We start from the raw sequence: 26018 nt of genomic DNA on the forward strand, positions 1-26018 counted from the left end.
TAGATTTTATTGCCATTTATTAGAAATAAAATATTTTTATATAGAAATAGAATATTTTTGTACAATTAAAGTGTCTTGATCCTGTTGATACAGATTTCTCTAATTTAGGGTTGTACATATAATAGAAAAATATGTACTGCATACCAAAATATTTTTCTATTATATTATCCAGTAGATAAAGTACCACATGATACAATATAAGTAGATAAAGGGTAGTGTCAATTAAACTCAAAAGTGATTAATTCCTATTGTATTAATTTACTGTAATAAGTTTGTTCTTGTAAGAATGTGACACCGATCTTTTTGTGTAGCAAAATTAGGTGGCAGAATCCTTGCTAGAGCAGACTTAATCTCTGTGTGATTTATTGAGATTTTGTGTGTAAGAAAAAAGAATGTATTTTACAAATATTTTTTTTCAGCTGAGTAAATCATTTATTCATCCAGCATGAACTCTGTGTTATCCTCATCTATCTCCTCTTCAACGGATGCATCCTGTAATGAGATAAGATTATACTTTAATTTTTCATCCTGATAATATATTTCAATTGTACATACTTTTGGCAATTAATGGAGATCAGATGAACGCCAAATAAATGAATAGGTAAAAAAAATGATCGTCTCTTTATTACCTGGTACTGCTGATATTCTGATATGAGATCGTTCACATTGGACTCTGCTTCTGAGAATTCCATCTCGTCCATGCCTTCCCCCGTGTACCAGTGTAAAAATGCTCTTCTGCGAAACATTGACGTGAATTGTTCTGATAATCTTTTGAAAATTTCCTGGATTGCTGTTGTATTACCAATGAATGTGGAAGACATGCCGAGTCCTTTTGGTGGGATATCACAAACAGCGGTTTTTAGGTTATTTGGTATCCACTCCACAAAACTGCTCCCATTTTTATTTTGAATGTTCACTATTTGCTCATCTACTTCCTTCATTGAAATTTTTCCTCTGAATATTGTTGCTACTGTGAGGTACCGTCCATGCCGTGGATTACATGCAGCCATCATGTTCTTTTCATCAAACATTTGCTGTGTTAATTCTGCCACAGTTAGAGCTTGGTACCTTTCACAATTTCTTGATGTAAGGGGGGCAAAACCCGGAACAAAAAAATGAAGCCTGGGAAAGGGGACCATATTAACTGCTAACTTTCTGAGATCAGCATTTAGTTGGCCAGGGAATCTTAGGCAGGTGGTTACACCGGACATGGTCATTGATACAAGATGGTTCAAATCCACGTAAGAAGGTGTTGAAAGCCTCAACAGCCTGGAACATATATTGTAAAGGGCCTCATTATCAATGCAGAAAGACTCATCTGTACTTTCAAGAAGTTGATGAGCTGATAGGACTGCATTATAAGGTTCAACAACTGTATCAGACACCTGAAAAAAAGAAAAAAAAAACTTTTACAAAAAGTTAGCTCTTAAAACTATGCCCCCATTTCATTATAATATCTTTTAATAACCTGCATATTGCATCCCATCATGGGTTAAACTACAGCTACCCTCGGTATGTGTGTATAATTTATAAGTTTTACAAAATGTTCACAAATTTGTAACGTCAAACACACTGAATGAAAGTAATTGGTATACATTTGCTTTTGTCACTAGATTGTATACAGATCTCAATACCTATCTTCAATTTTTCTTCTGTAATTAGTTTTGGGTTTTATTCTTGGGGTTGGGGAATTGGAGAGAGGCACAATGCCTGGAAAGTATGGGAAAATAGAAAAAATGTATTGAATTAGTAATTTTATGAATTTTCGGATGGATGGGGGAGAATTAGTTGTACACGTCAAACCAACATAGGTTATTATAATTTTGAAGATTATTATGACTCAGGTCTCTCCCTTTACTTAATATAGTTGGAACATTTGAGACCTATGAATGAACTTTGCTCTCTACCTGCTGCACAGTTAAATAATGGCCCCACTATATTTCCAAGTCCGACAGAAGCGATAAATTAAAATAGATGTGGGTATTTGTTTTTCCCCTGAACCATAAAAGACTTAACTAAATGGTGGTCATAATTTTGTTTGATCATTTGCTTTTTGTATGTAAACAGGTGGTGTCCTAACACCCCTGCCACACACCTTTTTTGGTGGCTTGCGGGGTATTATGAAGATGTAGATAATGGCTGGTGAAATCATCAAATGTGGCTGAACTTTGTACCAGGCAGTAACACTCAGTGTGTTTCATTGACTGATACAGCTTAGCATTACAGGAGAAACCTCTGTAGACATGACCATGTGCTACCTGCGTTGGAAAAAGCCAGAATCTACCAGTTGATGATATTTGTTTCCGAGCCACAGGCTATATCAAGTTGAGGGACCTGATGATTGAGAAATAAGTAACCTCTCAATCCTCTGGTACTTGATCCTCTGATTGAAGGAACTTCTCATGGCTGTATCTGAACTTGTTTTACTCTTATCTTTATGAATGACAGCATGCTGTGAAGCAGTGGCGTAACTATGACGGGGGGGGAGGGGGAATAGATCCCTCTCCAAATCCTCAGGGAAATTAAATAATTATTTAACCCTTTCGTGATGATGGAGTTCTCTCCTTAGCACGAGTACTGGACTTGGCCCCAAGAGACTCTTAAGTCCCCTCTGTACGGAGCATTTTTGCAGGACGTACGTTAAGACGGGTCTTGCAGATAATCACACTCACTCAGTACCATCCTTTTTCAAACCTTCCTAGCGGGGACTCCGCATTATCTTGGACTCCAAGGGTAGTTGGACTCCCTCCTTTCCGGGTTTATAACATGACCAACAGCATTGATTCGCAGTCAATGTATGATTTGTTTATATGAATTAGCGAAAGGGTTTAATGTAAGTTTTAATATAAAATTTTAAGTGCCAAAATGGTGTAAAATGTTTTTCCAGGCATGTCATTTTTCAAAAATTTTTGATCAAATTCTCCGTGCTTGCCCCGGATCTATTGAACCTGCCTGGGGGGGTCACTCTCCCAGGTTCCTCCATCCCCCCAAAGTACATATATTCCTAGTTATGCCACTGCTGTGAAGGACTCATGATATCTATCCTCCTGGCAATCATAAAACAAGGAATCCCTCAAGCATCTGTTTTAGACCTGATTTTGTTTTTTCTGTTGTTGTTTAATTAAGTGGAAGGAATTATACATCCTTAGTAAGCATACATTATATGTAAACGACCTCTAAATTTATCTTCACCATGGAATGAAGGACCTTTAGAATCCATCATTGCGATCTAGTGTGATAGTGATGCAATATGATTCTGGGCCGAATCAAAATTTTTAGCCTTAATTATAGCAAAAAACAAACTAATGATGATTGGCTATGTCAGACTTATTTAAAAGGATTGACTTTTGAACAACATCCAGTGCTTGCCTTTATAGCACAGTTATTCCTTATTCAATGTTTTTTGAAAATTTGGTATTTATATGGTCTGCCATTGCACCACCAGATAAATGATACATCTAACTGAATCAATGGCTTATTACATAAACTTTTCACACAGGAAAAAAACCTGGCAATATTTAGTGTATGCAAGTTTAAATGTACAAGTTTTCTGATACTAACCTAAAAAGTACATGTTTATATGCAGTATTTTCCTGCATAATTTGTATATCGTAGTTTTTTCTTACCTTAGGAGATGGTATGACTGAGTAGGTTGTCATTATTCTGTCAGGATATTCTTCCCGTATCTTTGATAAGAGTAATGTTCCCATCCCTGAGCCAGTTCCGCCACCCAGAGAGTGAGTCAATTGAAATCCTTGCAGACAGTCACATGATTCAGTTTCCTTTCTCAAAACTTCAAGCACACTATCTATCATTTCAGCGCCATCACTGTAATGACCTTTTGCCCAGTTGTTACCAGCCCCACTTGGTCCAAACACAAAATTATCTGGGCGAAAAAGTTGACCATATGCACTGGAGCGAGCTGCCTCCATTGTTCCTGGTTCTAAGTCAACTAGTATGCATCTTGGGACGTATTTCATATCAGATTTTTGAAGAGCTGTAAAGGAAAAAAATTATCAGGTACCTCTCAAAAGGGCAGAGTACGTATGTATATGTATATGCATCAAATAGTTGTATCTGCAAATGTTGATCAATGACTTAGTTGAATGCTGGTTAAAAAAATATTTTATTTTCCATTAAGTAAACTCAAACAAAGATTTCTGCTCTTCTCATACCCCTCAAACCCTACATCAATAGTAAAACCTGGGAGGGTAGGGTGGTTGAAGGCCTAAATTGGAGGTGGAAAATTTATTTACATCTTTATCCTTTACACTACTCTACAAGCCATTCTGTGGCTAGGGTTGTTATAAACCAGCAAAAGAAACATTAGGATGAGGATCATGGCATTATTCGAGGCAGTATTGAGTTCCAGAGTCGACACGGTTTGAATCCCTTTCACCACCAAATTTTTTTAGGAATGTGGACTTGAATGAACTTGTCTTAAATAGTTTTGCAGCTGTGGCCATCTGGGATATTTTCACTTTCAAAGAACGGATGCTCTGTTTGACTGGCATTAATGGGTGGATTCTGGCCTCACCTTTAAGATGTTGCTGTTTTATGGTATTGGGCAAATTGGGAAAAAAGTGTAAGGAATAATAAGAATTTTATTTACTTTAACTATTATTTATTTAACTTTAATTGAATTTCATAAAATTAGGCTAAGGTGTGACAACAGCTTCCCTAATGTGAAATAGTCATGATTTCTGCATAAAAGGCTGCCACCTTTGCTCATTTTTGAGGGTATCTTCTATTTTAATTTTTAATTGACTATCCGCACACTGTTTTAAAATGCAGATTATAAACTTTTTTGCAGCATCTTGGTTGAAACATAGTTACCCTCAAGATCAGGGGTAAAATTGTTGATAGCATAATTTCATGTACTTAGGAAAAAATAAAAAATGAATTCCCAACAAAGTAGTCTCTTGCATGCATGCACAGAAACACCAATTCAGTTTACGAAAAGAGCATTAATTAAGAAATCATAAATACATATACATATTGTCTCTCTTTGTAATAACTTATAGCTGAGGCTAAGAATTGCATGGCTGCTACTTTTGGATTTATGGAATGATTATTCCAAAATATTTGAAGTATGTATAAATATTTTTTGCTAATATCTCACTGAACATATGTATGGAAAACTAGAATGCTCTCTACGTAATATGAACAAATGAAGCTTCAGAAGACACTAGGAAAAAATCTATTAATAATTGATAGAGCAAAGCAAGTATGTATAGTTATGATTTCCGTGCAAAGTGGCTGAGACTTTAGAAAAGTGAGTTCCGTAATATTAATGCTTATTGGCTTGACAGTGATACAATAAATATCATGCAAAGCATTTGATAGTAGGACCTCTGTTAGTCTAATATCAAGCATGTTTACGAATGAGGCCCCCCATAACTCTGGTATGTACCTATCATTGGAATGGGATTTATCATGAATGAATGAATTTTATGTAATGATTCAACAGCATTCTGGAAATAAGTATTTTCATATAGGTTCTGATGTGAATGGAATTTAATCTTTCTGGATGTAATTTAAGGCATAAAAAGCACATCCATGCATACAAAATGGCTTACCAACGTTCAAGTCAACAGCAACATTAGTTTTAAAAGTGCTGAATCTCCAAAAAACACAAGAGTTTGCAACTCTATCCATGATAAATTAAACATTTATCTTGTTACTGTAAATTATTCTTTTGCTTACCTTGTCCCTCATTGTAATACACAGAAATCCTCTCCAATTGAAGATCAGAAGTGCCCACATAATTTCCTTGAGGGTCAATGCCATGCTCAGATGATATGACTTCCCAGAACTGAGGAGAAAAAAGGCATAGGCAAAGTTGAAGTATTTACATAATTATCTTAAAGTGATCACTATAGGGTATCATATGTAATTTATGTTATTCTTCAGTGCATTAGGTCACCGATTTACGATGTGTAAAATTTTCCAGGGGAATAGCCCCAAATCCTCAAGTAATAAGAAGGGCCAGGGGCGCAGCTAGGAAAGCTAGGGGGGTTTAGGTGCAACTAATACCGGGGTGTATGGGGGTTTAGAATACCCACCAGGATAAGCGGTATGGGCGAGATTAATAAATTGTGGAATTTTAAGATAAATGGTTCAAAATGGTGAGTTTTACGGCTTTCTGAGGGATATTTTTTTAACCCTTACACTATTCTATTAGTAATATCAATCCAATCAAGTAAAATGAATTAAACTTAAAAATTTTGCTGAGCTCTGGGGAAGGGGGGGTTTATCCCACAAACCTCCCCCCCCTCACTGCTCCACTGAGGAGGGCCAAAGGCAGATTTTGGGGAGGGGGATGCATGGGGGCACGTGCCTCCCCAACCCCCTCAGGCGCTTAAAAAAGACATGATTTTCTATAATGATATCATAACATTCATTTTATTTTTCATATTGTGGAGCCTCACTAATTTAATATTAAACCTTTCATGTCAAATGTTGAATTGTCAAAATAAGGAGAGAATTTTCTACGTTAATTGTTGTATTTTGTTTTTAATCTCAAATATGAGAAGACCTGTCAGACCCTTGTGTCCCCCACAAAAAACCCTGTATCCACCTCTGAGGAGGGCCCCATCATGAGCCACAGCCGAGGGCCTCCAATCACCCCAGACCGCCCCTGACCCCACTCCTAAAACCACTCTTCCCGCCTGGGGCAGTCTGGCTAAGTCGGCGATCGCCGAGGGCCCTAAGCGCCCTAAGCTTAGGGGGCCCCAGCAACGTTGGCACCAATCGTGAAGCGTATATGAAAGGTTAATTAATAAAGACTCAAATTACTTGAACCAAAGTTGTATTGCGATAATAAAGTTCTAAGTTTTCATTAATTTGCTTCATTTATCACATACATACCTACTCGGTTTAAAAAGCTCGTACAAAAATGAATAAAATAAAGGAGTCAGAAGAATAAAGAAAATCCGGTTCTTCATGAAAGGGTTATTCGAAAAGCTTATTTTAGAGGTTTTTCTAGATTTGTACCTATTGTTAAATTTTATAACCAGTGATATTCTCAATTTTAACCGTAATTTCTTTCTGACGAAATTTATATTTTTATTACCTTTCATCTAGTTTTTAAGGCTCAGAGTAGCGTCAAAATCTATTTCCGGGTTTTCAATTCCCTTAAAATTTTCCGGGGAGGGCCCCACCGTGAGCCCAGCCGAAGGTCCCCATTCACCCTCTCTAGACGCCTCTTTCGCGGCATCTTGCCCCGATGCCCCTCCCCCCTCTACAGGCTCCAGCAGTTGTTCGTCACGATTGCTCCCCTCCCCTGCGATCTTCCCCAAGGAAAGAAAGGACGCACTTCTGCCGAAACCCATTCCACTCTGCATTCCGAGACAGTTGAAACGTTGAAATGCTCTCCCCTTCCCGAAATGAGTCAGTTTTCTCCGCTTGCTCCCCTCCCCAATTTCCCTACGGCTAGACGCTGAGAGCGTCTCTCTTCCAGGAACAACGCTCGAGAATGCCCGTGTTGTATTCCTAACAAAAAAAGGGAAATTAAACCTCTGCGTTTCTTCGGGAATAAGTCGACGTTCCTCAATTAAGCCTTAGGTGGTGTAAAATTCAAATAATGGAAACAGTTTTTTAAAATTGAAATTTATATCTTCTCGATATAATTTTCTTTTTTAGAAATTCAGTTCCAATGGAACTTCTCCGAAGTGGCACTGTGGTTTAAAAGTGGTGAATGTCTCTTTGATTCCCTTAAATCCGTCGGCCGCTGTTATGGTTGATTTTTATTATTATTTTAAATTTTAATCGTATTCGGAAGAGATATGCGTCCTCGAAAATGTACGAGTTTTTATCCCTTTTTCGCATATGATTTAAAATATGTCGCTGTTTGTGATCCTGTTGACGCTGAATTTCTTAACTTACTGGTTGCTATTTCTATTACTTGTAGTCCGTGCCTTAATGAATGAGTAAATTCGGTTTGGAGCCTAAAAGAATGCAATAGCTTCACCCGTTTTGCAATATCTAGTGGTCGTAGCTGGATTAAATTTATACGTATAAAGGAAAGAATATTTAATGAAAAATCGGGTGTCGCTTCAGAATTTATCGAACTGTATCCCTTTTCACCTTTGCCAATCGCTTATTTCCGTTCGCGACTTTCAACTTGCCAACTATCAGTGGCGCCGACTCCATGGGGCCTGAGGGGGCCCGAGCCCCCTCTAAGATTCGTTTGGGGGGGCGGAGCCCCCTCAATATTTCAAGAAAATAATTAAGTTATATTATGCTTTGTGAAACCACAAAAATATATTGGTAATTTTTATTTCCCATGTTTGACGATAGTTACCTTTTAAAATAAATTCAACAATGTGTTAAAACAAATAATTATAAGGTGAAGCAGGCTGACTGAATCAGGTGGTGTGAATCATGATAGTGTTTCGGTGCTGCGACACACTTTGAATTTAACCTCTTCCCGGGGCAAGACCTCGGATATGGGTCCCCCCAATATTTTTTATAAGTCCAACTATCCTCAGTAAATATTCACTTTTGAAATCAATGAAAATTGTACCACTGAAGTGCAATCGCAATGCACGAGCTTATCCATCTTTAAGTTCGCGAATAGGCAGGGTTAGCAACTGTGACGTAATTACAGAAAATCTGAATGAATGAATGATCAAAAGCTCTCGCCGCAGTTTCACTTATTGTTAGTATAAGTGGTATTAATTACTATGACTAGTATTAAAAACAAAAATTATGATAAATCATAAACACTTCGTGTACTATACCCTCTCCAAAACAGGATAGAGGCCTAGAGAAGTCTGCCGCGTCCGAAGACAATATGCAAGCTATTGGTCATAGGTTAAAATTTTCGAGCGACAACTGACGGTCAGATCATAACGCCTGGCCCAACTTCGATTACGGAGCCTAATTATTAATGAAAACTAATTATGTCACGGTTGCATCAGATTTTTCTAGAGATATTTTGGTTATCCTACTGGTAATAATACGTTCAACCGCTGTCAAAATCGTCACTCTGTTCCAAGTCTGTAAGCGCTGCATATGACGCTCCCCTTCCCGATGCTTTGCTGAAGAAATTTGGCGAAACATTTTCTTGCGCATTTTGTTTTGAAATACATTTACTCCTTGTGGTTAGTTGCAATACATCAAACGATATCTGCTCTAGTTTAAAGTATACCGGGACTAGCCGCGGTGATAACTTTTACGGGAGTCACCCGCAATGCACAATCGTGCGAAAGATCCACAGAGAAAAAAATCATTCGCCTTGACCGGGATTCGAACCCGGATCCCCCGATTTCCGGTCGAGTGCTTTAGCCAGTTAAGCTACCGAGGCGTCATTCTTCCGTGTGGATATTTTCGGACACTACCGCACAAAGTTATCACCACGGCTAGCCCCGGTATACTTTAAACTAGTCTAGAGCGAACACCCCTTGTGTTCTCTGTCCGGGCCTGTCCTCCGGCTGTGGCGCTGTGCGCACGATTTGGACTGCTTGTGGCATCATATGCTCAGCAGTCCAGCAACACCTTGTCCGGTAGTGTCCGAAAATATCCACAGGGAAGAATGACGCCTCGGTAGCTTAACTGGCTAAAGCACTCGACCGAAAATCGGGGGATCCGGGTTCGAATCCCGGTCAAGGCGAATGATTTTTTCTCTGTGTATCTTTCGCACGATATCTGCTCTAATTTGACGGACTCGTGTCGAAGATAATGGAGCTCTTTCATTTTTGAAAAAAAAAACATTGCGTAGTATTTATTTGCAGCATTGAATAAAATCATCTAACTCGAAATCTACGGAAGTATGCGGAAAAGGGAATGTGCCTCCAATTTTCCAAAATATCTGTTGTAAAGCGATTTCAAATCGACTCTTATGCATTTTGAAAATGAGAGAAAAATTAGATTTTTTGGAAACTTATCAAATTCATCCAAATAATTTTTCTAAAATTGCCGTTTTTTCATCGTTCTCTTCCTGTTCCTCAATGAGGACCACCATATTTATTCCAATCCTGACAATTAAAGCCTTACTTTGGTTTTAGATTTTGGCTGGTGCCTGACTGATTATATTTCGAGTCTCCTTCAGCCTTTCAATTCCTCCTCCGAAATTCTCTCCCGTCTATAATCCAAATTTTCATCCCTCCTTATCTCCGATGTCAGAAACAATGTACTGGTGCAATGCCAGTTTTCCTCACCACGATAATGACCTTTACTCGCCGTAACCTAACTCCGTAATTTAAGCAGAAAGTGTGGAAAAACGCTACCCGTTTCATAGCCTATCCTCAGAAGAAACTTCCATCAATAGTGGATTCTAATTCAGTAACAGCTCATTTTCTTTCAGTTTATTTAGCTCAAAATTAGCATAATACGGTGGTTTCCTAATATTTTTTTATTGCCTAAATCGAAAGATTATTACTCCTGGAGTACGTATTTCACGCTTTTAGATTTTTAAATGACGATATCTATTTTTCGCGATTAAATGAAAAGTGAAAAATTTCAAGAGCGCGAAAACGCGACGCGTAAGTAGGAATGATGGGAAAAAGTCCGTGCGACGCATTTCTGGTTCCCCCTCCCGCCTTGTGAGGTGACCTTGATCGAGGCTCTGAGCGCTGATAGGACGCAGGATGCTAGCGGGTAGCTGAGTACCTTGCTGGCTCGTAGCGCTTGGCTTAAAAAAGGTTTATTAGTACCTTATCAAACGAAGAAAACTTTCCGACCTAAGCCAGTTTTAATAGGTGATTATTAAGACATGCTTCCCTGAGCTCTGTGCCTCATGCATGCATTGGTAACCTCAGACGATGTATAACTCCTATCCTTTCGTGTAGAAACTAGGTCCCTGTGACGTCACGTGGAGTGAAATCGCATGGGCGCCAATCTGGCCTTTTTCAAATGAGGATAAAATTTGACCCTTGCCATTCGTCTAAACCGGTATTTCAAAAACCAAATAATTTGTATATTATGAATACACTAATGGTGGGTAACGAATCGGAATCAATGCCTTTCGTTTTCTCTGATGAAGGAAACTACCCTATTCATTAAAAGAAACATCGACTTGTCATCAGGGATATTCCTTGACTTTTCTCTCCCTCTTAAATTTTCTCGGGATTTCCATCAATCTTGTCTGGTATACAGCCAGAAATTTGCTTCGGGGGGCGCTTGGGAGGTGTGCGGGTTGCATACACTGATATTTTATCCTCAATTCTCACGCATAGGAAAACCATACATATCATTAAGTAAGCTATATGACCCGAGTGTCCTACAAATCACCACCACTAACCAATCGGTTTAAAAGTTCTACGCAGCTATCATTCACTAAAGGAGTTGGGACTTTACAGAATTTTTTTTTCGATTTAAGGATTTTTTAGGCATGAATCGTGTAAGGAGACTACTGCAGATCACCAGCATTATCAGCTCGGTTTAAAAGTTCTACGGAGCTATCAATCTATTTACTTAAAAATTTACGATAGCAAATTCATGTTCACGCACAGCTTTCTTCGGGAAACTTATTTCGTTTGTGTATTGCTGAAAGTTAAAATCATCGTTCGTTATTGGCGTAAATGATGAAATTAAACTATATCGAAAAAATGGAGTATCAGAGGTTAGATGCTCTTGGGATAGTGTTCTTCGCAGCATATGCATCGCGGGTAGTCGCCGCAAGGGAACACGTTTGGGGGACTGAAGCCTAAAAACCCCCTCCCCTGGGCAAGGCCGTAGCTAGAAAATATTTTCGGGGGGGTTTTATGGAATAGTAGAAAAACATAATTATTTTTATAAGATAAATAAAATATCGTATACGGTTAAATATACGTATTTATTATAAACCCTCAAAAAAATATAAAAATATTTTATAAAATTGAATTTAGCCTTCTTGCTTTCTTTGCAGCGAACAAATGAATTAACTCCTCGGTGTCGATGTCAATTCTGCGGTCCCTCTGGAGGCTCATAAGTCACTCACCTCTCTACTAATTCACAGCACTATTGTTCCACACACTGCACACTACAACTACACACACTGCACCTACAAATTCGCTTAGATAATTATTGACTTAAGTCGCATTGGACTACTAGATGTCCCTGCGCCGCTATATAATATCGTCGTGTGAGCACCAAGCGAGCATAAAGTATCTATTTAATTTTTTTCATTTCGGGGGGGGGGATAAATCCCCCTTGATCCCGCCCCTGGCTACGGCCTTGCCCCTGGGGTACGTGCCTGACTATACCTAGCGCCTATTGAAAAGGCCAAAGAATCTCAGTTTTCCAGTCACCAAAAAAAGTAATGATTTCACTACATTTTTTTCAATTTAAAGATTTATTTCACGCATGAATCGTGTATCCAAACTACTGCAAATCGCCACCACTAACCGTTCGGTTTAAAAGTTCAACGGAGATATGAATCTATTTACTTGAAAATTTACGATAGCAAATTCATGTTCATAAACACCTTTCTATGGGAAACATAGAAAAAATGCTGTTCCTTGATACCCACCGGAAAAGAATACGTTAATTATTGCAAGAGATAATTTTTTAAATTCAATCTATCTATGACATACATCAAACTATTTCTTAAAGTTTGTACTTTTCTTGAATTGGAAGCATTATGAAATATTAGCATTCGTCAGCTAATGTTATGCCATTTGCAAAGACGTGTTCATATCGGTGAAAGCAAAAAGCTTCCATCAGCGGAAGTTAAATATCAATTAATGTATACCTAATAAAACATATATATTTGATGTGGATATGGTAGTTTAACATCGATCTTGATGAGCCCAATTTCACAGAACTTATCTTTAAGTATTCTAATCATCCCCATTACAGCCAATAACTACATAAGAGATGATTTCTGACCTGTGACTCGAAAAATACGAAAAAAAATTGATTAATAATGTTTAATTCGATTCAAAAATAAATTTCACTGCTCAAGATTTTCCTACCGCCCTCAAGAGTGCCCTTCGTAAATCTTTTTGGTGGAATTGGTGCCAAGCAGTATTTAACAGGAAGTGAGAGAGGCCGAACCCTAAAATTGAACCTTTTACGGTTATCTCCCTGAATCGGTGTTTGCTTTTGGAGTGATTGATGACCCGAGGGTTGCACAAACTTAAACCCTCAACCAGTAGTTGCGCGAGGCTCGTCCTTTTAAGTTTTCAAGAACCTTCCAAAAATGGGAAATTTTTCTCAGAATTACTTTTATTTTAAGAGAACCTCTTTTAAGTTTGTTAGAAACATTTCAAACGAACCTCGTGTCTTATGGTCTTGGGCTTTTCTTTTGAGAAAGCGGCCATTCTTAGAAAGAGGAAGTATTTAGACTCTTCAGCCATAGTTCATTCCACTCAATCGTTTACGCTTATTGCACCGATGTTGCGAAGGTAGAAAGTGATGATTGCGCATCACGTTGGTGTAAGGACGGTGGCGGATCAAGGGGAGGGCAGAGGAGTCGGACGCCATCCCGTAATTTCCGGAATAATGGAAAAGGTTGGAATCTTTACGGTAGCTGTTCAATCAAAGTTTCATTCCGCCTTATAAACAACCAATATTTTGAATAATGGGTGAGTTTCTAAAAGCCACTTTTCTACGCATATCGTACATTAGATGCATTCTCGGTATTAGAGGTACGTATTGCATTCCACCAAGGCGCCGTGGGAAGTAATGAACCCCAACCCCCAAAACAACGACCTTAACTCGCCCCTGTATAAGAATCTGCTGTTGTGGTACCTCTCCTTCTCGGCTCGTACTGGATAGGATCTCCAGGGATGCCGACTTACAAAAAAATATTGGGGGGCCCAAACCGGGGATCTTGCCCCGGGAATAATTATATAAGTAGTGACTTTTAAGTTTTTTTAAGCATTTTAGAAGAGATATATGATCAACATTAGAACCCTGATAACTCAAATCTCGATATCTGGACACTCCGGGGAAAATCGACAAGCCTAACACATTTTTTTCCTCACACCTATGACGAATTTTTGAGGGGGCTCGGGCCCAATCAGGCCCCGTGGAGTCGGCGCCACTGTAGATCTCTCATCCAAGTCAATCCTGCTGTTACTTTCACAGATTCACTGCCAATTTTTATTCATTGCATCGGACTGCATAAGACCTATGTCTGAATTAGTAGTCCTGAATATTCTTAAAAGATCAATTATTATTCTACTTGCAATTCATGTAATCTAGAATCAAGATTATTTCACGTCCTTCCTAATAGGCACCCTTTTTTTGCTGCAGCATATTACGAATGCGCGATTTGAGGTTAGAATGGTTAGTTTTAACGATTTAATTCTCCAACTTAAGGTGGGACCGGTCTTCAATTGGCTTAATTATCTTTATCATCACATTTACTGCGTTTTTACTGCCATTTAATTACGTAAATTCTATGGGATTTTCTTGAATGTTTTCACTTTTACGAAATAAATTCAACTCAATTTAAAATTCTTCACATCCCTGGATAACATCCGCTGTAATGAATATGATTATCATAGTTATCGGCGAGTGAGGTAACATTGTTGGCGCGAGTATTTGCATTGTCTCCTAATAGAGTGGGGAAGTAGATATTGCAGGAAACACCTTTATAATAAACTGATGAAATGCAAAGTAGAATTGGATATCTCTCCTATTCCGGAATCATTTAGGAGTGGAAGTCGAAATTACGGTGATTTGAATGCCTTGTTTAAAAGGAGGAAGCGATCCTCGCTTGAGCAACGGAGTTCCTCTTGGGTCCCTTCACGCTAAAAAAATCTCTCAGTGGCCAGAGGGCCACGTCACTTAACGGGAAACACTTCCCAGCTGCATTCAATGGAGGGAAGCCCTCCTCACTGCCCCCGTCGGAGGCCTTGCAATGGGGTGCCGGGCGTCTGGAGGAGTCTTTGGCGGGGAGGGGAAGGGTGACGTCGGCGAGTGGGTAAGTGGGCTTCCCGTCGCGTGCTGGGTATCCAGAATTAGTCCTGTCGAAGAGGGGGTGGGGCAGGCCCCACATCTCCCTTCTGAGGGGTGTGACACGAACTATATGGTTCGTGGAGGATGTAATGGAGAGGCGGGGGTGAGTCGCTGGCGAAAGACAAGACGGTGAAGCCGGATGAAGGAAGAAGGGTTAAACGGAGGGTGCGTATGTCATCTGGGGAAGGCAGTAAAAAAAAACAATAGGCGAGGCGAGAGAAAAAGTGCATACATCCTGGAGTGATCCCGTCACTCCCTTCGGATGGTCGAGCGAAGTCGTTCTTCTGTAGACTCTTCTTTTAAAGTTCTCTTCCCCACTATCCCAATCGGTCCCGTCTCTTCCTTTTAAAACCCTATCCAAAACTCTCCCCCCAATTCGTGGAGGCGTCGGCGCGGCGTGGCGTCGCAATTCTGTCTGCATCGAGGAATGATGTTTACAGGACTAGGGGATGATTCCCCGAAGGGTCCTTTCCTCCCGTTCGGAGCCATAATTCACTCCTCGACGTCCCGAGGAGTGAGAGGGGAGTGGCTGCCTGCCACCCGGTCGTACGTGAAACTTGTTATTTTACTTAGCGTCAGGATAGAATACCGTGAAGAACTCATTGGCTCAAGCGCGGAGGTTCCCAACCCGTGGAAGTATGGAGACTTTCCAGCCTGATTTAAAAAAAGATGCCTTTATTCGTGCAATCTGAGACTAAAAAGTCACCTCTTCTACCTAACCCCTGAATTTACAGACCACCCCCCACTAAAAACCCTTACACGCTATACTCGTAAATACATACCCTTATCAGCTATAATTCCTCGACACCTGACCAACGACCAATATCAACAGTGATCGAGTAAATGAGTTTGTTTGGAACACATTAACAATAGCTTAATATTCATTATGGAATTGCATTCAACGCGTATTTCTTTCATTCTATTTATTTCGACTTTATTTGCCATGCGGACCAATTCCAAGGCTTCCGCGGATCATAGGTTGGCAAGCTAAAGCGGTAGAATATGCTACTTCAGTCGAATGGAAATGGTAACAATACTATTATAACCCATCCGTGTTCGGAATGGCGTTCGTTACGGTTTAAAATGACAACTTTTCGAGTCCACAGGAATAACACGTTGCATGACTGAAGTGCAAAATTAAATTTTTTATCAATAAAAATCATTATATGGGGCCGTTCATTCCGACTCGAAATCGCAATTAATTTTAAGAATAGGGACGGCGCAAAAAAAATCTTCCCAAGAGAGTGAAAATGAGTTACCAACAAGAGACCACGTGATAAGTGGAGATTATAGAAACTGACTTACGTATACGTTCATAGGCGGATCTAGAGGGGGGGGCACGGGGGCAAGTGCCCCCCCCCCCCAGACCCTCAAAAAATATGCAAGATTTTTAATACGGTCCACTATCATTGCGTTCGTTTTGTATTATAAGGTATCCTTGTGCCCCTCCCAGAAAGAAATCCTGGATCCGCCCCTGTATACGTTAGTGAAGTTAGAAGAGGGCGTCACGTGATCTTCTGTGAAATCGTTGATGTCGATCATTCTTCGCGGCTATTAGTCCGAGGAGGAGGCGAATGGTCGCAAACCAAAAAAATACAGGTCTCTTTATCTTTATAACTCTATCAAAATCAGCTATTAAAAATTGGTGCTCGAGCCCATTGAAAGCATTGAAACATTCATTAGAGCTAATAAAGAGGGTGAGGGGGCCGTTGGCTATTCGGTAGTCCGTAAAACTCGTTATATTACCGAGGACTTTCGGAGGACTACCGTGGTGAACAGAATACTGTGACGGAACTCGCGAGTTCAGTAGAACGGAAGTAGTGCGAAAGAGCAATAAATTATTACTCTATCCGCAAAAAATTACCTCTTTTGCATGTAACTTTGTATTTTTTATTTTTTTATCTTAAATGCTATTAAGCCCCACGTTTACTTAGGGTAAAATACGCTGGATCACTTGACACAATGAGAATATTTTTAACTGCAGTGGCATTGATAGCGTGGAGACATAAATTAGTAATGTCATTTTCCTGAAGAAGTTTCCTAACCACTGTCTTTCTCCCACTCTCTCCTAAAAAGCGTCATTACGTTCCTGTCGTACGTGGTAGAAGGACGAAATGTACTCATAGAACTTCATTAAAAAATGCATCGAAAATAATATTTCTCGCTAGCCGATTCGAAATCTAGGCATTGCACAATTTACGCTAGATGTGAAGTTTCGATGCAATTTTATTTTCGTCATTTGGAAATCCAATTCGTCTAAAAAAAAAACTCCATGTAAGTATGCTGTATTTCATTGGTTACCCTATATCGCGCGAAAATATTTTAGCTGGAAAATTTATGAGATCAATTTTAGATCCTATTATCATTTAAGAAAAGGGAAAAGTATCTGGAATGCCGGAAAAAAACATTAGAAATGTTTTTTATCCCCTTACGTTTCAGAAACTGAAGTCCTGTGTCCGAGTGGGTGCTCAGATTTAAATGTAAGCTTCGTTCTCAGAGGAAAGCCATTTAAATACTTTTTTGGTTTAAAGCAACAGTAAAAGTCAAGTAAACAAGCTAGAATTCCTTCCTAACTTTTTAATACGTCTCTCATTATATCAAAATTTAAGAATGCTTGGTAGTAAAAATGTATGCATGGATTATTACAAATTTTGTATTAATGAGCTTTTTCCTGGAAAGTGATCCAACTTAATGGCTGTGGAAGTACTCCAATTTAGGGAAACATCGTTATTTCGCAACGATTGAAAATTTGCGCATTCATTCCCGAGGAAAAGTTCAGATATCATCACTAATTTGGCACACGGACTACGGGCAAACAAATCACTAGCTAAAAGATACCTCTGACTTATGATAAAATAAATCAATTTCTATTGAAATGCCAAAATGACACCGCGATAACTGATTACGACTCGTTGACGAGAGGAAATTAATTCGTACACTCTACAGCGTGTTCCCGTTCAGCTTCGACGGTGAATCAGATCTTTAAGGGTTGTAATTTTTACCCAAATTAGAGCATGGTTGTTCAAGTTATAGATAAGATTTAAGCATGGAAAAGGTGAATGAAACCAACATTTTAAGGAAACTGTAACTGCTCTTTATTAGTTTTCAAAATGATTTGCATGAAAAAATTTTATTTTCCTTAAAGAAATTTGCGAGTTTGCTTCTTGGGCAGCTGCCCCCTCCTGCCCCTCGCTGGGTACGCCCATACTACGCATATCTGTTCATTGCAAAAATATTTCAAATTTTTTGCGGAGTCCGATTTCAATCGACAATCTCAATGGATTTACAGAGAGAAAAGGACGTTCGCAAAATGCATTTTATTTTCCATACGTGCTGAATTCGCAGTGAAAATTAGATTGGGGAATGTACTAATTTCTGGTAAAAACTTACAAATATCCATGAATTTTAGACGGCAAAATAGCCCCAACTCAATAATTCCCATGCTAAATCATGTGAATGACTGATGCATCAAACCGTACATTCACACTGCCAATGTTTCAAGACCCAAAAGCCTTTTCAGATGGCAGTGTTCGAGGAATATAAAGACCCTTGTGGTTTGTCATCCAAATGAGTCATTTCTCGAAATGTCTGGGATGTATTCCGCGAGTGAAAGAACCTGCCATCACCCCCTCCCTACCATCTTTAAGGGCATGACGGGGATGACCGTACTCCTCCATTTAATTTGCGCTCATTAGATTCATTTAGAGCCTCGATTTGGCTCCCCCAGGCAGCATCAGCGGACGTGCATCGGCTACTCCCACAACCCTTCGGCTGGTCGCGAGCGCTGCATTGGCATCTTTCACCATGGACGTGGTTCCGTCGCGTTGGTTTAAGAAATATTTTCACCCCACAGTAACTTTGGGATGCAGCGATGGAATGTGTTCATGAAAGAAGCCTATGAGACGAAATGCGTTCTCTCTCATGGAAATGAATGAAAAATATTAAATACAAAAGTTACAGTTCTTGCGATCCGCATCAATGAATAGATATTGTGGAATCAGCGCATACTTCATTTGAAAATTCCTTTCGTATTAACTTGTATTGTGTTCCATGGCTGTTTTCAATAACCCATGATCGCTATACTGTTTTCAGGTAAATTGGTTCTACTGCAGTTTTTACAACGAACTATGTCATAGTAAAGTGGAAAATTTTTAAGGAAAAACTTAAACAAATACTATCGGTGTATTCGTTTTACTCGAATAATATCTTCGAAAAATGAAATTCGTACCCAAAAATACATGTTAATAATTACTGCTTTAATTGTTGTATAGCATTTCATGCGAATTATCGAGTATGTTTACCGTTACGAATGTCTTCAAGTGGGCGTGCACTTCGCGTGCACAGTACGGTATAAATAAAATAAAACTCAACAAAGCGCTCTTTAAATAAACGTGCAGTAAAACTAATAAAATGCTAAGCGCTCGTCTTCTTTTAAACTTTCGACTTAGCATTTCGACTTTAAGACCTTACTAACGTTACCTGTAATTAAATAGAGAATTAAATCTGGGGCACTTATTTTTTTATGAATGTTGTATTCTTTTCATTATTTCTTCTTCCGCTCATTAGGCTTAAGTACCGGATTTTACGCTTATGAACAAATAGGTCAAAGAACCCGATCATTCCTATTTTAGGGAGTAATCGTTGTTACTGATAGGATAACGCCAAAAGCAACAAGTAGCATTCTTTTATCCTACAATCTTAATTAAGGAATCTTCGAAAGAGTTAACCTTTATAATTGGAATGATTATAAGATAAGGTCCTACAAAATTATCGGTATTCAGCTTATTGCTTATGATTGTGTTAAATTACAACGCTTGATTTCCTACCAATTGAAATGGAACTCTCTGTCATGGGCCAAGTATGATTCATTGTTGAAGGCAGTCATATAATCTCCACATTCTTCAAAAGACACTCATTGTTGAGTGTCAAAATCGCCAATTCGAGAAATTTCGATGCTAATTATTAATAGGAAAGAATCGATCAGAAAAATTCTGTAAATAAAAAAAGTAAAATACCTTGAAATGTGAAAAAACTTACGATTAGAAAATAGTAGAACGTTGAATTAAACGTGAATTTAAAATTTAAAGTTAGCAATTTTGCAGAAAAAAAGCTACATGGTTACATTTCTGCATGGCTCCTTTTCAACATTTATACGTGGTAATGAAGTCACTCGCTGTTTGACACTAGTTTCAGCTATTATTTGTATGTGCCCTTCATATTCGCCCGACCATTTGAAATTGCAGAGGCACGAAAAAACGGCACGCGTGAAGAGTTGGATTATAGCGTCAAGGAGGAGGAGAACGAAGGATTAACCTACCCGCCCGAGACCCTCGGGTTCTGTTCTCTACATTCCCTTCCCTCCACATTCCAAACTCAAATCTTTGAGACCGAGAAGGGCAGGATGAACCAAACTTGAGGACAGAAACTATGTTTAGAAGACTCATGCATACTTCGCTCATACCACATTTCATCGACGGCGACGACATTACACGTCGCGACGGCTCAACTTTTCGTGATAGATCTCAAACGTCGTCTTTTTTTTTTAGTGCCACCGGATGCTTTCATCCCCCCTTACCATGCTTTGGCTCGACAGAGGAAAACGATCGCCTATTCCCGGCTCGTTATCAGGTTTACTCAATGCCCATCCAAATAATACATGCGGACAGGGACGTAAATAAGGGTGGAGCCTACGGGGCCCGACTTTCCCTTCACCGAAGAAAGTGAAGAAAAAATTTGTTCAGTAGTTTGAATTTGCGTAATGACTCATACCCGACGGTACCCAGCGGCTGCAACATACCGTGATTCTCAGTCATTTACCAACATTATTACCTACATATATTTTAATGTAAATAATATGAGGTTTTCTTACTTAAAATGAGTTAACCTAACTGTAAATTGATCTTGGTTCCTCACAATCCATTATCTTAAGTCGTTGCTGAGCGCAATTAAACCGGGCCTGCACGAGAGATAGAGGCAAACCCGAAGGGCCGAAATTGCTCAATTGACTTTGACGAACATTCATGATATATTCTGAAATGCGCGATCACCTCTCGTTCTTTTAGAATTATCTCCACCAGAACTATGAACCGTAATGATTTTTTGAGGTGGTTTCATTGTCATTTAATAGGGTCAAAGTGGTATGGGCTCACTTCAGAAGTCATAAATGCAACAATCTACCCTACCATGTAATTCTACATATGTTTGTTTAGAGAAAATACTATTAAACATAGCTGCAGTTACATGATCTGATGCTTTTGAAACCGATTCCTCCTCTATAAATAATCTAGAGACTCAATGTACTCTGACATTAGCTTAGCGATCAGTCCTCCGGAATGGATTAATATTATAAACCAATGGTAAACTGAAACTGAATCATGAATTATGGGCTGTACCGTTAATGTAATTTTGGTATGGAAAAATGATATGTATTAGTATAATGTATGTAACTAAAATAAAACTATTTTTCTCAAGGAAAAAATCTCATAAACAAATGCCACAACTTGGTTTGCCTTCCCCCCCGGGCCTAGTTATGATTCTGGGTACGCCCTTGTCGGGGTGTACCTTGAACGCCACTGCACGCGGTGGAAACCGCTCCAGTGTGTTCAAAAATTCTGGAAACTACGGCTCGCAGACTCTCGTTAGTATCGTATAGCCCGAGGCTCCCGGTTGACTTATCACGAGGCTGTTGTGTACGCTGGGCCTTCCCAACCTCCCTCCAATTCCTCCCCTCCCCCCGGCCCTCTCTGTGGAACAGTTTTCTTCGCCTTCCAGACCTCCCTGCCGCTATCGGACGCGTCACTTCCTCTTGAGATCATCAAACTCTCCTCGTCTGTCGCCGGTGCTCGCCCTTGGCATCACTCCCCTCGCAAGACCCTGCACCCCTTTCCCTCCAGGCGTCCCGCTCCTAATCAGACCCTTGCAGGCTTCGGTTTTGTTATCTTAGACTTTCTTATCCCAGTCGTTCCACGGGTGAAGACCCGTAACATTCATCTCACGATATGGAGGGCCTACTTAGTGCCATCGGCTTCATTACATTTCACTCTTTGTGTGTCATGTATTATTTGGAGCAAGATGACGTGTTAAACCATATTTTAACCCTCAGTTATTCATCCAAACACAATAAATACGGTTAGAACGTAGGTTTCCGCGAAGATTGTTTGATCTCTGCATATCTTCAGGGTTTCCTTCCGCGTCAGATTCTTTGTAGACAACAGTTTGGCTGGCTAACCTTCGACCTGAAGACGCTGGCAGGATAGCCAGCGAAACTGTTGTCTACAAACAAGCTGACGCGGAAGGAAACCCTGAAGATATGCAGAGACAACAAATACGGCCTTGTTCAAAACAGTTTTACTTCGAGTAAACTATATATGTAAAAAAAATGTGAAAAGAACATCTGCTCGTTCTGTTCAGTTTAACATGCGTAATTCGAACAAGTAAAGCCATTAGTTGAGGAAAGCTCAAAATTATCTCGAAAATAACTAGTAGCAAGAAAGCTAGTTTTCTCTATGGAGGGACACCAATTTTCTCCAAGATACTAATCAACGTTTTCTCTATTGAGAAATAAAACTATCGTAAGTTCTCCATTGTCTTTTGAAGGATTGAAGTTCTTGAAGGAATGTTATTGATATTTGGTATGATTATAAGAAGCAATTTACGCCAATTTTGGTTGTAAATAGGACTTCACTTTCATGATTATTTAGTTTCACGGTTGCTGCTCCATTTTCAACGCCTTATTTCAAGTCCAACGCTCAGGTGAACAACTTTACGCCCTTCTACTACGCGCTTCCTTTCGCTGAAACGAATGTTTTCATTTAAAATCCATATGAAATGGAGTTTTTTTACCTTTTCATAAGTTTTTGAGCCTCTAAAAGTATTAATTGGCGGGAAAATTAGGCTTATTCTATTTTATGGTCAATGTGGTCGATTTTATCCATGAAAAAGTCGTGAAAAAGACGCCAAAATTGGCTTTCGGCGTCATAGCTTTCATTGTGAATTGCAATAGCCGCGCTGAGGCTCTGCTTGCCTGATGACTTGATGCTGGTCTACCAGAGGGAGATGATTCCTGCTAATTATCTCTATCTTTCCCTCTCCCTCTAGCACATTAACCGCAAATATTTTAAATCTCACGCAGCCTTGTTGCAGATAAGTTACATAGCTTTTAAATGGAGATTATTTTGTTTTCGCTGTTCTCACTCGACTCGATTTATGTTGTTTCAACTTTCTGTTGGCTCTGCTGACAAATTTTATGTCTGGAATCAAATATAAATGGATACCTTCATTGGTTAAAAATATCAAGGCAGCGATATCATATGTAATATTGAAGATATTAAGCATTTGTAACTCTGATTGGGAAAAAATGCAATCAAAAGGACAACATTATTCAATTCTAGAAAAAACCTGAACCGGTCTTTCAGGAAAAAGAACACCGTGTGCATTAACGTATTGCAATGAATACTTTTTCTTTCGCCATCGAAATGCTTAAGCGCACCTTCTCGCTTCACCATGAGTAACAATCGAGGATAATCAAAAATGAACAATGCCTACTTCGTCGACATCCGTCCTTCGAATTCTGAGAAGCGAAAACTTCCCAACAGTCACGAAGCAACCGCAGCAGATTTTGATTTTTTGTCCGCCGCTCATTCGTCTGGCCGTGATGGTTACCGATTTCAAGGTCAGGTGAGGCTTGAGCGTTAGCTAATGGTTTTTTAATATTTTAGGCGCGCAGACGGAAAGTCGTCTACACTAACCAATTGAAGTTTTTTTTTTCTTTTCAGTGACTTCTTTCAATTTCGGTCAGGATTTATGGCTATCAACATTCGGGAAAAGTATTCCGTGACGTTAATAAAGAAAAGTATTTGTCATTTAGGTTAAAAATATTTCTATCTTCATATCTAAATACTTCTCAGGTCTTTTATTTTGGTTACGTTCAAATGTCATGCTGAAAATTAATATTCGTTGAAATTAGGTTTCTATTCCCTTTTTCGCCTTTTGATCTCTATCGTAGTGGCATCCCGACTCTTCTGCGATACACGTCTATGTAATGTTTATCCCTTTCTCTCACAAATAAAATCTTTCGGAATGACCAAGAATCGAAAAAAATCAGACAATGGTTCTCAGAGGTTGCTGAAGTCTTTTTCATGTAAGAAATGCAGTTTTTCTCTAAATGTTTTGGAAATTACACACTTCGTTTTTTACTCTACGTTATCAAGTGTTTTTCAGAAGTTGATTCGAGCGAAACGTTCCGATGGTATATTGCAAAGGAAAATATGGTATGTCTTCATCAAATCTGAATTTTAAATACCAAGCTGCACCTGAAAAAGAACTTTAGAATTACTTTTGTCCTTCACGCATACCGAAAAACACGGAGCCCTTAACATGTAAAGGCTAAGGACCTTATGGTGTGCTCATGATGCATTGCTATCAAGAAATTGATATCGAGGGTGAAATTCGGTAAGCATTTCTTATGCTTCAATTTTTTCTCTCAATTTAAGTGCAAATACTATTCCAGGTGAATTGTTTAGTTTTATTTTATGCTGTTACTCAATAAGGACACGCTTGATAGATATTCATCTACAAATACTTTCGCCCCACAAACCTCTTTGATAGTCGTGTGGCTAGAGGTATATTACGGCACTTTTGTCGGGTATTGAAGCTGTTCAAGTGGACCTAGGCGCACAAATTCACAGGTTTATTGACCGCAGGGTCTGTAATCACTTCTCCACTCCAAAAAGCTCCACTAAAGCTCCACTGTCTCTCTTTGTTGTATTCGGTTGCGGCTTTTGCGAGTAGCCAGGAGTGGACTTCGACCGTTGGGTCGTCAACGAACGCGATGGAATGTGATGGATAGCGGGAGTCGCTCCTGAAGAGCGACTGTGACCTTCACTCCTTGGGAAGACGAACCCTATATCATAAATGAACGTCTCACTTCGGTTCCCTCTGTTCACTCATGATACGATGAGTAATACGAGTATCAATTGGTCGGGTGGATCTGATTGAGCCAGCTGGGATCGACAAGGGAGCGAGATTGGGGATGGTAACGTCCCTATGTTCCACGAAAGGAAAGACTTTATGCTGTTCGCCTAACTCCAAATTTGATAAGCTCAAAAATGTAGTAGGCAAGATATGGCGGAACAAATTATGAATTGAAGTGTAATGAAATTGTATGCTGTTTAATTTTTAATGGCGAAAAACTTGTGTACAATTTTTATGTGTTTATCATTTGCATTGTAATTAATATAACTGTATCCTATATTTGAACCTGACGATGTCGTACAATGACGAAACTGGTTATTACTAAAATCATTTGTGAAATTTACAAAGTTTTTATTTACTGCTTGAGGTTAATGGAAATTAAAGAACGGAGTTAAAATACGGAGGGAATAGGGGAAGATGACATCGATTATGAACCAAAATGAATTCTGCCGAGGAAGGTCATTAAGAATTCATCACTGTCTTGGGATGCGTCTGTCTTCCCAGTAAGACATTCTATATATCTCCATGCGCATGAAGAGTTAACTGTGACTCGAAAATATTCAATTATTGAAAATTTTTACAAAGACAATTAGCAACCCTTCTAGTTCTCTAGTGTTTCCTAAAATCTATCTTAGGAGATTTTTAAACAGGTCTTCTCGACTTCATTCAGTTGAATCCTTCAATATCTTATATAAATTATATTAAGATATTTTAAATATAAAGATTTTAATTGCAGCCTGAGACAAATTATCAGCTTAATCGGACCCTTCATGTCCTATCCCTCAGGCTCGTTCTAAGCACTCTACATCCGGATACCAGTTGTTAGAATTAACGTTATCCTGAGATAGGGATATCGAATTTATATTGTAGTCGTCATCTAACGCATTTTATAAATAACTGATTAAATAAAATAAATTAATTGATTTTAAGATAGATACAATTAATTGCTATAAAATCGATTCACCGTTCTTTCTTTCAGCCGCATTCGCTCTTGAAATGAGGCGAATAATGAGCATTTATATGAATGTCGGACCAGTTAATTTTCTCATCTTAAATAACATTATATGATTCGTCATATAACTCTCTGTTGACAGATTGTCTTCATAGTTTCTTGATTACAAGATTGGTATGTAAGATTCTTTTCCACCACTGTA

The 26018-nt window shown here is 39.1% G+C and overlaps 1 protein-coding gene and 1 non-coding gene across 2 annotated transcripts in view; one reads left to right on the top strand and one right to left on the bottom strand.

Annotated features, from left to right (window-relative positions):
* The window catches only part of LOC124156100 (tubulin beta chain-like), a 28582-nt gene continuing 2564 nt past the window's right edge, over window positions 1-26018 (bottom strand). The window contains exons 2-5 of the mRNA XM_046530427.1: window positions 5707-5815; window positions 3627-3997; window positions 630-1385; window positions 1-492 (exon numbers count right to left, since the gene is read on the bottom strand). Coding sequence (XP_046386383.1) covers window positions 433-492; window positions 630-1385; window positions 3627-3997; window positions 5707-5815 — 1296 coding nt within the window. The 3' untranslated portion in view covers window positions 1-432. The remainder of the gene's footprint in view (window positions 493-629; window positions 1386-3626; window positions 3998-5706; window positions 5816-26018) is intronic.
* Window positions 9544-9616, top strand: Trnaf-gaa. The gene has a single exon. It is a non-coding gene; the product is annotated as a tRNA-Phe (tRNA).

Source organism: Ischnura elegans, chromosome 3, assembly GCF_921293095.1.
Source record: "Ischnura elegans chromosome 3, ioIscEleg1.1, whole genome shotgun sequence".
Taxonomy (NCBI): Eukaryota; Metazoa; Arthropoda; class Insecta; order Odonata; family Coenagrionidae; genus Ischnura; species Ischnura elegans.